Raw genomic sequence first — 17,421 nt, 5'->3', positions numbered from 1 at the left:
TCCGTCTAGTCAAGGCTATGGTTTTTCCAGTGATCGTGTATGGATGTGAGAGTTGGACTGTGAAGAAAGCTGAGCACCAAAGAATTGATGCTTTTGAACTGTGGTGTTGGAGAAGACTCCTGAGAGTTTCTTGGACTGCAAGATCCAACCAGTCCGTTCTAAAGGAGATGAGCCGTGAGTGGTCTTTGGAAAGAATGATGCTAAAGCTGAAATTCCAATACTTTGGCCACCTCATGTGAAGAGTTGACTCATTGGAAAAGACTCTGATGCTGGGAGGGATTGGGGGCAGGAGGAGAGGGGACGACAGAGGATGAGATGGCTGGATGGCATCACTGACTCAATGAACGTGAGTTTGAGTGAACTCTGGGAGTTGGTGATAGACAGGGAGGCCTGGCGTGCTGCGATTCATGTGGGGTTGCAAAGAGTTGGACATGACTGAGCGACTGAACTGAATTGGACTGTAACCCGCCAGGCTCTTCTGTCCATGGAATTCTCCAGTCAAGCACATTTGAGTGGGTTGCCATTTTCTCCTCCAGAGGATCTTCCTGACCAGGGATCAAACCCAGGTCTCGTGCATTGCAGGCAGATTCTTTACTGTCTGAGCCACCAGGGAAGCCCCCAAAGCTTCTTATTTAATGTGTGTGTTAGTAACTCAGTCAGTGGGTATCAAACATTTCAGTAGGTGTCTTTAACTGATAAGAGCTTTTTTTTTTTCCTTGGCTGTGCCATGCAGCTTGCAGGATCTTAGTTTTCAGGCCAGGGTTTGAACCCGGACCCCCGCAGTGCCCCAGAATCCTAACCAGTAGGCCACCAGTGACCTCCCAAGAGCTTTTGTTTTTCTACATAACCAGGATACCACTTCATTCTTTTTTTTAAGTTTTTTTTTTTTTTGGATGTGGACCATCTTTTAAGTCTTTATTTAATTTGTTACATTATTGCTCTGTTTGATGTTTTGCCTTTTTGGCCAGGAGGCATGTGGGATCTCAGTTCCCTGACCAGGGATTGATCCTATACCCACTGTGCTGGAAGGCAAGGTCTTAACCACTGGACCACCAGGGAAGCCCCCACAATACCATTTCACAATAAAAAAGCTGTTAGCATCCTTAAAATATCTATTCATTGTTCAGATTTCCCTGAATCTGTTAGAACTTTATCCTCCAATATTTTATGATGAAAAGTTTTAAATATACAGCAGTGTTGAAATTTATAGTAAATGATCAATCATCATTAAAATTTTACTGTATTTTTATATGCTTTGTCATGAGCCTGTCTATCCATTACGCCAACCATAATGAATCTTATTTATAAACAGCCTTTTAGATTTATTCAAATAATACCCAAGTATGATCTTTTAATCTGAAAATTTCTTCCCTTTTTTTAACCTTGTAATTTATTTGTTGGGGAAACTGGCCATTTGTTCCATAGAGTTTTCCACAATTTGGCTTCTGCTGATTGCTTCCCTGCAGTGTTTTTGAATGTCCCTCTAGGTTCCCTGTAAACTAGTAATTAGGTTAAAAGTCATCATTGTTATGATTTTTTTTCTCCTTTAGTTCATGATGATTAAAAGATACTGAACTATTTAGAAAAATATGCCTTTCTTATAGTGTGTTATTCTTTATTTTATGATATACCGCTAGTTTTAATTAACTAGTATTTTACTGAGTATTTCATTTCTATATTCATGAATAAAATAGACCTAAGGATTTCCTTCTATTATGTTTATCAGGTTGGGGGATTAAAATTATATTAATCCTTTTAAATTGGCAGCTTTTCCTCATTTTTCTCCTCCCTGAAAGCAGTCTGTATAAAGTAAGGATTATCTATTTCATGAAAGTTTGGTGAAATCATTTGGGCCAGGGGCCTTTTTTTTTAAAGCCAGGTCTCTGATTATATTTTAATTTCTCTAATAAATAGTTGGTCTATTCAGGTTATCTAGTTCTTAACATCCTAATTCTTAGCATTTTTTTTTTCTAAAAATTTGTCATATTATTTATCCAGTTTATGACTATATGGAGAAGGAAATGGCAACCCACTCCAGTAGTCTTGCCTGGAAAATCCTATGGATGGAGGAGCCTGGCAGGCTACAGTCCATGGGGTCACAAAGAGTCGGACACGACTGGGCGACTTCCCTTTCCCTTCCCTTATGACTATATAGTTGTTTATAGTGGAGAAGGCAATGGCACCCCATTCCAGTACTCTTGCCTGGAAAATCCCATGGATGGAGGAACCTGGCTGGCTACAGTCCATGGGGTCACTAAGAGTCGTGCACGACTGAGCAGCTTCCCTTTCACTTTTCACTTTCATGCATTGGAGAAGGAAATGGCAACCCACTCCAGTGTTCTTGCCTGGAGAATCTCATGGACGGCGGAGCCTGGTGGGCTGCTGTCTATGGGGTCGCACAGAGTCGGACACGACTGAAGGGACTTAGCAGCAGCAGCAGCAGTAATTGTTTATAGTCTCACTCTTCATTTCAGTTATAGCTGTGATTGCTTCTTTTTTTCATTCTGTGTTGTGTCAACTACAAGTTGGCTCTTGCTATGGGCACTTGCCATCTGTCTCTACAAGGATTAAATCATGCACTGCTTCAGCTGCTGACGTTCAACACCCCCTGAAAGAAGCTGAGGATGGAGAGCAGAAATGAGGCACTCTTGCTGGGGGTGGCGTGGTGGGACTGGCAGCAGGGATCTTCAGATAGGTATTTTCAGGAGCCGATTTTATTAGCCTGATTCTTGTATCTCCTGATATCTAGAAAAACACTGCAATCCTTCATGGTGATGACTGTTCCTCGTGACTCGGGAAAGGTTCATGAGACTAGCAGAAACCTTTTGGAAGAATATGTGCTTGATTGCATGTATTCCCCCTTCACCAAAATCTCATATATACTGAGCTTCCCTCTTCCTTCTTTGGAGTAGTTTCTTAGAGCTGTTTCAGAGTGCTGTCTCCCACGCTGCAGTCCTCATTTTGCCGCAAATAAAATTTACAACTCTCATGTTGTGCATTTTTAAAAAGTCAACAGTTTTATATTTGTATCCTCTCTTTTTCTTTTCTCCCTGATCTGTTTTGCTAAAACTTTGTCTTTTTTAATTTTTGCTTTTGAGAATTTCCAAGCATACATAGAAAAAAGAGAGTACAAAGAACCCCTAAGCACTCATCACTCAGCTTCAACAGCCATTAGTATTTTAAAAAATCTGACCTTCCTCCTTTTAAAATAATTATTCTACACAAAACCATAACCTTACAAAATTAACAGTAATTTTTAAATGTCTTATAATAGTCAGCTCATACTCAAATTTTCTTAATTATATAAACATTTATAATGCATTTGTTCTAATCAGAATCACAACTGGGTCTATTCATGTTATGTAGTCGCTGCATCTTTGAAGCTTTTGTAAGTATAATCTAGAACAAGAGTTGCCAAACTTGCTGTAAAGTGTCAGTAAATATTTTAGACTTTTCGGGCTATATCAGGTCTCTCTGTCCCATATTCTTTTTTAAATGTAAAAATCTTAGCTTTGAGGACTATACCATAAGCCTTTGTCAACCCTAATCTAGAACATTCCTCCTCACCCACTCTTTTTTTTTCCCTTTGCCATTGACTTGTTGAAGAAACTGGGTTATTTGTTCACACTTTGGATTTTGCTGATAGTCATCTGCACCTCTGTATTTCTTGTAGACAGGGAGTTAGAGTTATAGACTGTTAGATTTACATGTTTTTTTTTAGGGGGGTCCACGTGTACTTCAGTGATGATGTGTACATTCTAATACATCACATCAAAAGGTAACTCCACATTAGGTCGAGTTGCCTCACTTTTTGTAGATTCAGGTGGTGACAGCTGCCCAACACATTTTCTCTTTGGTTTCACCATTTATTTACTCCCTTTAACTGTGTGGATCACAATAAACTGTGGAAAATTCTGAAAGAGATGGGAATACCAGACCACCTGATCTGCCTCTTGAGAAATTTGTATGCAGGTCAGGAAGCAACAGTTAGAACTGGACATGGAACAACAGACTGGTTCCAAATAGGAAAAGGAGTTCGTCAAGGCTGTATATTGTCACCCTGTTTATTTAACTTATATGCAGAGTACATCATGAGAAACACTGGACTGGAAGAAACACAAGCTGGAATCAAGATTGCCGGGAGAAATATCAATAACCTCAGATATGCAGATGACACCACCCTTATGGCAAAGGTGAAGAGGAACTCAAAAGCCTCTTGATGAAAGTGAAAGTGGAGAGTGAAAAAGTTGGCTTAAAGCTCAACATTCAGAAAACGACGATCATGGCATCTGGTCCCATCACTTCATGGGAAATAGATGGGGAAACAGTGGAAACAGTGTCAGACTTTATTTTTCTGGGCTCCAAAATCACTACAGATGGTGACTGCAGCCATGAAATTAAAAGACGCTTACTCCTTGGAAGGAAAGTTATGACCAACCTAGATAGAATATTTAAAAGCAGAGACATTACTTTGCCAACAAAGGTCCGTCTAGTCAAGGCTATGGTTTTTCCAGTGGTCATGTATGGATGTGAGAGTTGGACTGTGAAGAAGGCTGAGCACCGAAAAATTGATGCTTTTGAACTGTGGTGTTGGAGAAGACTCTTGAGAGTCCCTTGGACTGCAAGGAGATCCCACCAGTCCATTCTGAAGATCAGCCCTGGGATTTCTTTGGAAGGAATGATGCTAAAGCTGAAACTCCAGTACTTTGGCCACCTCATGCGAAGAGTTGACTCATTGGAAAAGACTCTGATGCTGGGAGGGATTGAGGGCAAGAGGAGAAGGGGACGACAGAGGATGAGATGGCTGGATGGCATCACTGACTCGATGGACGTGAGTCTCAGTGAACTCCGGGAGTTGGTGATGAACTGGGAGGCCTGGCGTGCTGCGATTCGTGGGGTCGCAAAGAGTCGGCCACGACTGAGCAACTGATCTGATCTGATCTGAATCATTATAGGATGCAACATGGTGATTTGTTATTGTTTCATTCCTTCTGTATTTTTTAATTTAAATTCTCGTGTGTGTGTATGTGTGTGTGTTTGTAGAGTTGCTTTAATTTATCCTCTGTTAAGGTCTGTTTAGTTACAATGAAGTATAGCTCAAGCTGGAAAAGTAGAATAAATGCTTATACCTTTTTCTCTTAATTATCATTTTTTAAAGTAATTACTGGTGCCCTAGTAACCTCAAGTAGTATCCAGCCAGAGGTTTTAATTATTTTATTAATTTTTCTGAAGAACCAGTTTATGTCTTTTGTCATTGTCGTCTACTTGACTGATTTCTGTTCTTTAGCGTGTCCTTCCTTTTTACGTGTTTGGATTTGTATTTCCTCCCCCAACCTTCTGAATGCTTAGCTTGTTGGTTTTCAGTATTTGTCTCTGATTGATGCAGGATAACCTCAACACTATAGATAATTTGGGTCAGGTGATTCTTTGTTGTGGGGGGCTGTTCTGTACGTTGTAAGATATTTAGCAGAGCCTTGGCCTCAAGTCACTTGATGTAAATACCATACCATAAAAAATACCTCTCTTTTATCTTCCCACAGTTGTGACAGTGAAAAATGCCTCCATATATTGCCAAATTCCCCTGGCAGTGGGTGAGATCACCCTTGGTTTCGAACAGCAGGATTAATGTATTTAACACTAAAGATTTCCGTCTTAAATAACGCCTTTCAGTTACTGCTTGCCTTACCGTGATGTGCATACTGCATGCGGTGTTTATTGTCACTCAGTCTAAGCGCAGGTCTGCAGTTCCTAATCCATAATTCAGAAATCAAAAAGAAATAACTTGTCCTCTAGATTTGATACACCAGTTACATTTGATAACAAATCCTGACCTGAACAGACTTGAGACTTGTTTATAGTATTTATTTATGACTTATTTATTTATGGTTTATACATTTTTCTGTGGAAATACTAATATCTGATTATGGAGTACTATGTCAGACCTCATATTATTTATGTTATTATAACATGATGTATTATGCTATATAATGTATGTTGTTTATGAAATATGTACTATGTAAGTGTTGAAGGATTCTAAAAATTGTGAATTCGGAGTCATATCTTTCTGGCTCAGAATGATTTTCAGTAAGTGTCTGTGGACACGGATTTCATAATTTCCTCTGTGAATACCTCTGTAACCCATTGAGTTAGTTTCTAGACTTAAGGTTTTTTAAAAGCTTGATGTCAAGTGTGCTATTTATTGGTTGGAGTGAAGCTTTGTATAAAACTTTGTATAAAGGAGTGGGAAGCATAAGAGCAGAAAAGTGAGTTGGGGCCAGGTTGACAGGGACCACAGAGGTTTAGAGGGTTTGTGTTTCCTTCTGCAGGCAGGTTAATTCGTAGCAGTTCTTTGGGTTAACAGTAACCATGCTTATGTGAGAACTTTCAGTGATAGGTTTGTGGTGGATGTTTGTCAAGTGCAGAATTGCCCCGGGGGCGTAGAGACCAGTTTCCTGTAGTTGAGTGGTGCAGCCTTTGTCTCACAGCATTTGCACTTACTGTTCACTGTCTGTAATATGTGAGCACCTGTAATCATCATCTTCACCTTTTCTTACTACTTGGTGCTTTATTCTTCGATTCTGAAATCCCCAATCTTCACAATATCTTCTGTAGCCCGTTCTATTTCATGTTGCACCTGGGGCAGTTGTCCCCAGTCAAAGAACTGGGCTGGATGTGGCACTCACTTGTGTGCTTCCCTTCTCTTTAGTTCTAAAAATTTTAATTGGGGGATAATTGCTTTACAATGTTGTGTTGGTTTCTGCCATACAATAACAGAGTCAGCCACAAGTATACATATGTCCCTTCCCTCTTGAACCTCCCTCCTACCTACCCGTCTATCTAGGTTGTTGCAGAGTACTGTGTTTGAGCTCCCTGTGTTACACCGCAGCTTTCAACTAGCTGTCTGTTTTACATATCGCAATGGACATGTTTCAGCGTTGCTTTCTCAGTTCGCCCCACCCTCTCCTCCCGCCGTGTCCACAAGTCTGTCCTCTGTGTCTGTGTCTCTGTTCCTGCCTTGCAAATAGCTTTATTAGTACCATATTTCTGGATTCCATATACATGTGTTGATATACAATACTTGTCTTTCTCTTTCTAACTTCACTCTGTATAACAGGCTCTAGGTTCATCCACTTCACTACTCTTCAAGATTCTGTTCCTGTCGTGCTTGTTATCCAATGCCTAGAAACAGTTGCTGTGTATGATTTGTCCAGTTTTCTAGTTGTTTATGGTGGGAAGACCAGTTATTCTGTTGAGGAAGTAGAAATCTCTCACTCCTTTGGAACTTCTGCCAATCTGTCTTTTCTTACTGATATTAGTCTCTTGCACTATAAACTTCTAGTTTATAGACTCTTTCCATTTTAAATCTTGTGATTCTGGGTAACTTTAGTGTTTGTGCAAGTAACCCATCAAATACTGTAGTTTATCTTGAGGTCACTCTTCTATAGTCTCCCACTTGGATCACCTTTTGGTGGCCTGTGTTATCACCAGAGACTGTTCTTCCTGTGAAATCTTAAAAATTAAGCCTCCCACTTGCTGACCTGTGGCTACGTCTCTTATTCCGTCAGTCACACGGTACCTGCTTTTCTCTGCTTTCCTCCTATCCATTGTCCCTCTTCTGTTATCACTTACTTTCATCTGTGGTTTAGAGTCAGTCTAGCTTAGATTCCAGGCCCATCACTTTAGCGAGTCTACTGCCAGCATCCTTGACTCTCTTTGCTTGCATGTCACTCACTGAACAAAATCCAAACCTTGGATCAGTGATGCTGGTTTGTTTTATTAAGTGTTTATATCCCAGTTACTGAATGCTGCTAGAGAAAATCACACACCTGTAAACTTAACTCTTCAGCCTTAGTACTGCCCAGCAGTTCCTGAGGATACCTTTCTCTTTACTTCTCTCCAGCTGCTGCTTCAGAACTTCCCCAGTCTTCTAGAACTCCCAATCATGCCACCTTTGCCTTTTCCTCTCAAGCAGCACCTGTTTCACTTAAAGGCCATCATAATGGCTTTGAATTCTTTTTATCTAATCTGTAGATTTAACTCCATTCTCATCAACCCTTTCTTTTTCTCTAGTATTGAAGAGATATCACTTTCTTTTATAATTATTTTTTTGGCTCTGAATCCCAACTACTCCTATATTCTCTGCTGCTGCTGCTGCTGCTAAATCGCTTCAATCATGTCCGACTCTGTGTGACCCCATATATTCTCTAGGGGAAAATAATTCTGTGTTATCTTTTCTCTCCTACCTCATTTTCTTTTTTCTCTTTCTCTCCTATTAATGTTGAAATGTGATCAGATTTTACTAAACACCTTTCCTAATTGTCTTTCTCCAGCTGACACCTTAGCTCTTTTATTTATTTATTGTTCTTCTTTCCTTTGAAAAGAGAATTATCCACATTTCTTGATTCCACTTCCCCACCAGTCTTCAATCCATTACATCCTACTAAAATTGATTTGCCTAGTTCATCAGTATCTCTCTTGTTGCTGAAACCAATGGACACTTCTCAGTCTCTTTTACTTTATTTTACCAATATTTGATTATGTTTAACTACTTCATTCTTGTTGAAATATTTTCTTCATTTCTTCTTCTTTTTTTTTAAATCTTGACAGCCTTTATGATTTGACCCCTGTTTTTCTTCTCAACTCTCCTAATTCCTAGATTCCTTTATAGATTTCTCTGCTTCTGCTTATTTCTTAAATATGTCATGTATTCTTCATTTTTCAGTTTGCAGCTTGTCTCTGGTCATGACATTCATTCCCATGACTTCAGTGATCTTTATGCTGGTAATTCCCAAACCTTTATCCTTGGCCCATATTCTCTGCAGAGATTTAAACTACCCAAAACCTGGCTGGTTATGGAATATTTCTGCTTGGTACATCTTGAAAGTGAAAGTGAAACTCACTCAGTCGTGTCCAACTCATTTCTACTTGGTGCGTCTTGAGAAACCTGAAAGTCAACATGTCCAAAAGGAACTGATTTTTTATTTCTCTCTTCTCCTTATATCTAATCAACTACTTAGTCCTCTTTTTTACTTTGTTTTTTTGAGGGAATTCCCTGGTGGTCCAGTGACTAGGATTCTGAGCTCTCATTGTGGAGGCCCTGGATTTGATCCCTGGTTCTCCCTGGTTGGAGAACTAAAATCCCTTAAGCTGTGCAGAGAGGCCAAAAACAAACAAAAAAAATGAGGTGTCTTTTGGTCGAGCCATTTGGCTTGCAGGATCTTAGTTCCCCAACCAGGAATCAAACTCCTCCCTGTAGTGAAAGTGTGGAGAACCACTGGACCACCAGGGAATTCCCCTACTTAGTCCTCTTAATTCTTCCTGGGTGTCTCAAAACAGTCAGCTTCTTTTTATCTCTAAGTCTCTACAGGCCATCCATAAATTCTCCTAGATTAACTGCTTCAGCAGCTTTCTAACTAGCTTGCTTGTTTCCAGTTTAGACCATGCTCCATATTGCTGCCAGAGTGGTTTTCTGATTATACAGTCTGATGATAGTGCTTTCCTTCTTAAAACTCTTAAAAATTCTTAAAATCTTCTTAAGTTGTTCATTGTCTCCTGGGTATTACCCAGGACTCTGGATGGTAGATGAAAGAAACTCATATCACTCTAGGTTTGGCAGAGAGGGGAATCACTGGATGCTTATGTAAGTGCAGAAAGAACTGGCGAGTAGCCAGGCCTCAGAAACTTTGAAATACTTTTTGCATCTCCCTGATTGTCCCCCTTCTCTCTGGTTTGGCTTCATTCTCTTACTATGTAGTGATTTGTGAACTGAAGAGCTAGCACCAAAGTTTTAACTTTGTGTCCTTACTCACGGTTAGAGTTGTTGAGGGGCTGCGTTGTTGAGGGGCTGGTGCTTGGCAAAATTATGGTAACTGAAAACTGTGCAATGTGAGGACAGACTGTATTGCGACACCGTAACGTGACTTATTACATGACACTAGGTCGTATGGCTATGGCTTGTTTTTTTAGGCTCATCTCAAGGCCACGTCTTCCTTGGAGCCGTGCACAGATCTTACTTAGCTCACGTTGTTCTCTCAAGTTTGAATTCCCCTCATTCCTCTACCCTGTCCCCTTGTGTCGCTTTTCTCCTACTCATTCTTTAAGTTTTCCCAGAGACACAGCTTTCTCTGCAAAAAGCTTTTCTTTTTAAATTTGGGTATTCTGCCTTGGGTGCTCTCATATCATGCGTACTTTCTCTGTCATAGTATAGAACACATCATCACACTGTGTTGTATTCATTTCCTTACCTGCTACACCTAAGGGATAGTGTTTCCTATGCAAATAGACACAGTGCTGTTCCTTACTATATCCCCAGAACCTAGTACTGTGTAGGACTAAATGGGTACTCAGTACAATTTTTGTTTTGATTTAATGCAAAATAATCAGAATTTTGGTGGGGTATGAATACTACACTATCATTAGAAGATATTCTGGAAAAATGTAGTATTGGCTAGTTAAACATGACAGCCTAGGTGCCAAGTTATGAAATATTGTGGATTTATACGTCTTTATACTTTAAATGAAATATACCTTTGATAGCAAACATTCTAATATTCTTATAGTTAATAAGTATATTACAGAAAACATGACTTGAGGAATTGCATCAGCCTGATACTGTAGATGCTTAATTAAATACTCATTAAATCAAGGAAGCACAAATTAGTTTTATATGCGTTTTTGGTTCTAATAATTGTCTTTATTTATTTCTAAGGTATCTTCATGTTTTAATGATCTTCTGGTCGTTTGTTGCTGGAGTTGTCACATTTTACTGCTCATTGGGACCTGATTCTCTGTTACCAAATATATTCTTCATGATAAAATACAAACCTAAGGTAAAATTTATGTGTTCTTATTTTTAAGAGAGTCAGTATATATGATTCTATGCTGTTCGATATTCTTCTTGAAAGCATGTTAAAGCAGTGATTTCTAAAATATCTGTCTGCTATAATTTAATAATGAAAGACATCAGAACATTTTCAAAGTGAAATTTGCATATGTATATATTTTTAAAGTGTGCAGTTCTCCCAGGAGGAGTTAGAAAGAGAAAATTAAAAATTCTCAGAAAATTGGGTCCACAAGTTTAGTGTCCTCTAACTTCACATTAACTATGAGGACAGTAAATAAGAGGTTCCCAAAGTTGCTTATACAGTAGAATCACTTAAGGAATCTTTAAAAAAAAATACAGGTTCCTGGGCTCTACCCCCGGAATTTGATTGAATAGTTCTGGGCTGCTGCTAAGTTGCTTCAGTCGTGTCCGACTCTGTGCGACCCCATGGACGGCAGCCCACCAGGCTCCCCCGTCTCTGGGATTCTCCAGGCAAGAATACTGGAGTGGGTTGCCATTTCCTTCTCCAATGTGTGAAAGTGAAAAGTGAAAGTGAAATCGCTCAGTCGTGCCCGACTCTTAGTGACTCCGTGGACTGCAGCCTACCAGGCTCCTCCATCCATGGGATTTTCCAGGCAAGAGTACTGGAGTGGGGTGCCATTGCCTTCTCCGAGTTCTGGGCTAGGACCTTGTAATTAGTACTTGTTGAAAGCTTTCCAGGTGATTCTGAGGCACAAATGCAACTCGGGAACTCATTGTTCCACGGATGTCTGTTTGCTTCATAGAAACAAATAATCAGGCAGTTTGCTTAACCAAAATAGTTTGTTTTGTATATCTGAACTTTGATGAAGGTGGTACTGTATTGAGTCTGTCTCTGGTAGGTAAAGTCCCAAGAGTGTAGATCAGGGTTGAGTGGGATATCTTGAAGTCTTCAAGTAGCTGCAGTCCCTCATCTCAGGTTGATTGATATTTCTGCTCAGAGGAAACACAGCTGTAAGTGGTGCCCCGTATTTGGTCAGGAAACTTACTAGTTATAGCATATGTTCTCCTTCATTGATTAAAGGTTTGGAGAAATAGAAAATAGTTTTTTCTTATACTTTTGCAGCAGAGTATCATTTTCAAATATAGATTGAATTTTTTTTTTAATAAGTGAGCATAGCAGTTGACTTTAATTTTAAGCTTGGGAATTCGGCTTAAAAAGCATTTCATTTGGTATTTTTCTCCTATTGGCAGTTTGGTATAGCAAGAATTATTTATTGTAAAGAATAGTTTCAGTGTTAAAGCAGACAGTAATAAAAAAAAATCATGTCCTCTGAATTCATACACTGATTAACAAATTTTTGAAAAGTTGATTCTCTTTAGTAAATATGATGTGTAATGTAAAGACAAATCTCCCCACTTCCCTTTTTTAGCAATTAGGACTTCAGGAATTGTTTCCTCAAGGTCGTAGCTGTGCTGTTTGTGGTAAGGTGAAATGTAAGCGACATAGGTAAGTTAAACACTTAATTTGTTGATCCTTTCCATTAAGTTTTGGGTTTCAAGCAATTTAACTGTATGATTTTCTTTAGGCCTTCCTTGCTACTTGAGAACTACCAGCCATGGCTAGACCTGAAAATTTCTTCTAAGGTTGATGCGTCTCTTTCAGAGGTAACTGATTTAATTAATATTGCTGTGTATACCCAAGCAAAAAATGTTAAATACTTATGGGAAAGGGAATCATGGAGCATTTTAATAAATGCCACCTAATTGAGTCTTGGTTAGATAGTTGATTGCTACACAACTTGAATTGTAGGCCATAAGCGTTTTTTGATTCCATATCTAATAAAAATGGACATTTTAGCCAAAGAAAATGGTTTTACCTAGTTACTGTTTATCTCTTTAAGAAATAGTCATTTTTTATAATATGGCAGTAGAAATAACCAGAATAGAACAGAGAACAGGATACATTTCACTGTTTCTGCATAATATAGGAATAGGAAGTATGATCTCTTGTCTTTGTGGCAGTCACATTTTATATGTATCTTTTTGGTAACATACCATGTTTTAGTTATTTCTTTGAGAGACTTGTTTTCTCCATCCATCTGAGAAAGCTGTCAAGTTCTTGAAGGCAGGGAATGGATCTCATTTGTCCCCAACACCAAGTGCAGGGGCCAGATGTATTGCTGGTATCTGATAGATACTTACTGAATTAAACTAAATGCAGATTAGTTGAAGAGTAGCATTAAACATCTGAATTCTGCCTAATTGTCACTTTCCCCACTTTGAATCCTTCCCTGGCGACTCTTGCGACCCCATGGACTGTAGCCTGCCAGGCTCCTCTGTCTATAGGATTCTCCAGGCAAGAATACTGGAGTGGGTTGCCATTTCCTTCTCCAAAGTATGCTGCATAAATGCTAAATTATTGGCATTTTCCTTTTTCCATTTCTTCTCTAAGCTCTTTTTCATCCTCCAGATTCCTGGATTGAAGACTGTGCTTTCCAATATGGTAGCAACTAGCTACATGTGGCTGTTAATAAATACTTGAAATATATTAGTCCTAATTGAGATGTGCTGTATATGTAAAATATGTACTGGGTTTTGAGAACTTCTTAAGGAAAAAGAAATGTAAAATATCCTATTATATATTTTACATTGATTATATGTTAAAATGGTAATATTTTGGGTATATTGGGTTAAATAAGATAGATCATAAAATTAACTTCACCTATTTTTATTTTTCTTTAAATGTAGTTAATAGAAAATTTGAAATTTTATATGTGGCTGACATATTTCTATTTGAGAGTGCTGATTTGAGGTCTTTTGAAGACAAGACTTCTAGGGGAATAGTGATTGTAGTCGTTTGACACTTTATTTCTTTGTAAAAACTTTGACACTTTATTTCTTACGTAATTTTTTGACCTAGTGCCTGGCACTTATTGGTGTTGAGTAAATATTAGCTCTAATATTTAAAAACCATTTTCTGAGGTCTTGCTATAGACAGGAATTAGACTACATCCTAGGAATAAAAAGAAATAAAATATGCTTCTTTTCTTCTGGGAGCTTTGGTCTAGGAGGGGAGGTAGGCATATAAACAGACATGCACAGTGGAATGTAATGCAGTCAGTTCTGGAAGAAACATACAAGGTATGTCACTAGTACAGAGGAAGAAGTGCAGAACTGTAGAGAGGGGCAGTCAGAAAGTATGACTAGATGTTTGCAAGCCTGATAGTGAAAGGGAAAGGGTGTTCCAGGGTGTTAAAAGAGTTTTTGGAAGGAAAGAGAGGCTTTGAAACTGGGTGGACAGTTCCGTAAGCTGGAGGGTGAAATGTGAAGGAGAATGTGGGCAACAAAGAGACCATACTCTAGTAGCTAGTGTTTATCAGTCACTTACTATATAGCTTCCCCTGGTGGTTCAGATGGTAAAGAATCTGCCTGCAGTGCAGGAGACCCAGGTTCGATCCCTGGGTAGGGAAGATCCCCTGGAGCAGGAAATGGCAACCTACTCCAGTATTCTTGCCTGAAGAATTCCATGGACAGGGGACCCTGGCAGGCTACAGTCCATGGAGTCGCAGAGTCTGACACGACTGAGCAATTAACACTTTCGATACTTACTATATAGTAGATATTGTGCTAATCACTGTACTTGTATTCATGTAACCTATGAAGTAGGTGCTATTTTTGATGGTTTTACCAAACCTAGGGTTTAGAGCATTTTAATAATTTTCTCAAGTATCATAGCTGGCTGGTAGCAGAACTCAATCTAAAATGCAGGACTGCTTTAGTTCATAACCAATTTTTATATGGCCCTTTGGAAATCAGATCATCAAAAGACTTAAAAGGCAATGCTGAAGATGTTTAATTGATCATAGATGTCGGTGATTTTCAAATTGTGTAACTGTAGTTTCCAGATGTGACTCACAGGATGTTCAGTTCAGTTCAGTTCAGTTGCTTAGTCGTGTCTGACTCTTTGTGACCCCATGGCTTTGTGACGCCGTGGACTGCAGCATGCCAGACTTCCCTGTCCATCACCAACTCTCGGAGCTTGCTCAAACCCATGTCCGTCGAGTTGGTGATGCCATCCAACCATCTTGTCTTCTGTTGTCCCCTTCTCTTCCTGCCTTCAGTCTTTCCCAGCATCAGGGTCTTTTCCAATGAGTCAGTTCTTCACATCAGGTGGCCAAAGTAATTGAGTTTCAGCTTCAGCATGAGTCCTTCCAGTGAATGTTCAGGACTGATTTCCTTTAGGATGGACTAGTTGAATCTCCTTGCAGTCCAAGGGATTCTCAAGAGTCTTCTCCAACACCACAGTTCAAAAGCATCAATTCTCTACAGGATGTAGTGGGAGGTGAAAAGGAAGTAGAAGGTCGTAGCTGCTGGCATGTAGCTTTCTCTTGCCTTTTCAGAATCAGTGCAGCTCCACCTTTCTTACTTTGATTTGTGGTTTGTTATATTGACGGTTTCATGCAGGTGAGTGATGTGGTCAAATGCATATTTTAGATCACTTTGGCAATTTTATGGAGAATGGAAGGGAGCTAACTTGGAAGGAGGGAGACTGATTTAGAGGCTATATATAGGGGTGAGAAGAGGTAGAAAAGAGCTACCTAGATGTAAAATCAGTAGGACTTCTGGTTGGATTTGGGGAATCATGTAAGATGAAATGTTTAATGGTAAGCTTTCCAGTCTCCTCCTGTGTCCTAATCCTGTCTCTGTGTATCTTATTTTTCCAGCTGATATCACTGATGCTTAGTTTTTGTAATAAAAAATCCAAATCTTGTTGCCTGAGTATGTAGAGAGTCCACAGTTTGCATTACTGGGCCAGAGAAGATATATAGTCAGATTAGATATGTTGTTTCATTACCTCCCTAGTGCTTTTTAAAATTAATGCCCACTGCTGCAAGTCCTTTTAAAAATTATACTGTTCCACCCAGCCTCAAGAAATGGAAGGTTTAACACCAAGGATTTCTTTTGTTTTGTAACTTTTTTAGATATAACCTAAAGTTTTCACAAAGCTGAGCATATTCATATACCAGCACTCAGATCAAGAAACAAAAACATCATTAGACCCAGAAGTCCTGCTCATACTCCCTCCTAGTCTCTATCCTCCCTTGAAAGTTAATCACTGATTCCTTAGTTCCCCGACCAGAGATCGAACTTGTGCCCCTGCATTGGGTGCACGGAATCTTAACCACTGGACCACCAGAACCAGGGAAGTCCCCTAAGTCTTATATATTTGTTTTTTCATTTTATCCTGGGATTACTGACTTACAGAGGGCATTAGGAATGCAAAAGACCAGCCTATTATTTTCTTTCTTTGCATAGAATTTTTTTGGTTCAGTGAATCTTCAGAGTCAGGAACAATTTAGATTAAATTTTTTTTTTTAAATTATGGACATATTTTAAAGTGTGTGTGTCATTGTGATAGTAATTTTTCTTTTTAATGAAGTTTTACTGTTTTCAGAGTGTTTTCCCATATGTCCCTTTTCATCATCAAAGCCATATGAAGTCGGCATAGACATTTTGTCATGCAGAAGTATGACACTGGGTGTCAGTATTTGGGATACTAAGCTTAGTTTTTGTTATATATTTCTTAGTATTAGAGTTTATTTTCCCAGAATTAATTAACTTGATTTTTCTTAAAAAATAATTTTTATTCAGGTTCTTGAATTAGTGTTGGAAAACTTTGTCTACCCCTGGTACAGGTAAGTTCTTTCTCTAAGACCTTTTTTCTGTAGTATAGTGAATTCCATTAAGTATGCTAATGATACATTTTTAGTATAGGTGGTAATTTCTCAGCGTTGGCACTATTGACATTTTTGGCCACATAATTCTTTGTTATGGGGACCTATACTGTGCATTATAGGGTGTTTAACGTACCCCTGACTTTTTCCCAGTGAATGCTGGTGGCACTCCTTGTTTTCCTTGGTTGTGATCACCAAAAATGTCTTCAGAGATTGCCAGAGTTACCTGGGAGGCACAGTGGTCACTTAAGAACCACTGATTGTAGGTAATCAATTAACAATTTAGTGATAGGAAAGAGGAAAAAACCCTAGGCTACTTTTTGAAAGAACAGTAACTTGTACAGTTTCTTGTGACCCCTAATTGTAGTGATTTACTATTTTGTATGCACCTTTTACACTTGAACTAATTGTACATTTAGAGAAAAAATTTTTATTCAGGTATTTCATTAAACTGAAAGTTAATTTCAGTAGACTTCCTGGAAAATTAATGTTTTGTTCCAAAGTAGCTTTGTTTTTGGTATCTGATGCCTATGTACAAATCCCCTATGCTCAATGGAATATGGAAAATGCTCTAGATCTGTGGGGAAAAAAAAGTCTGATTTGACAATCAGAAATCATTTAATAAAACACATACTCCCTTACAGAAGCATCGTGTACTTAGTTATATATTTGAACACTTAACACCTATATGACTTATAATATTTAATTATATCTCCCCTAATGTTCAGTATATTTTGAATTTCCTAATTTAAAAATGCAATAGGCGGCTCGGTTTCCAGTGGCTAGGACTCAATGCTTTAACTGCCATGGGCCTGGGTTCAGTCCCAGGAACTGATTCCACAAGTTGAGTAATGTGGCTGGGGGAGGTGGGGAGGGCGGGGG

General features: G+C 38.9%; 1 protein-coding gene across 1 annotated transcript in view; it reads left to right on the top strand.

Moving 5' to 3' along the window:
• Positions 1-17,421, top strand: part of SNX14 (sorting nexin 14) — an 85,456-nt gene that overhangs the window by 7,729 nt on the left and 60,306 nt on the right. The window contains exons 2-5 of the mRNA XM_010834754.1: positions 10,709-10,829; positions 12,235-12,311; positions 12,391-12,469; positions 16,457-16,500. Of these exons, the coding sequence (XP_010833056.1) occupies positions 10,709-10,829; positions 12,235-12,311; positions 12,391-12,469; positions 16,457-16,500 (321 nt within the window). The remainder of the gene's footprint in view (positions 1-10,708; positions 10,830-12,234; positions 12,312-12,390; positions 12,470-16,456; positions 16,501-17,421) is intronic.

This window comes from Bison bison, unplaced genomic scaffold, assembly GCF_000754665.1.
Source record: "Bison bison bison isolate TAMUID 2011002044 unplaced genomic scaffold, Bison_UMD1.0 scf7180017864035, whole genome shotgun sequence".
In the NCBI taxonomy this organism is placed as follows: Eukaryota; Metazoa; Chordata; class Mammalia; order Artiodactyla; family Bovidae; genus Bison; species Bison bison.
Note: the sequence above shows the minus strand (reverse complement) of the source record. Positions and strands in the feature narration are given on the sequence as shown.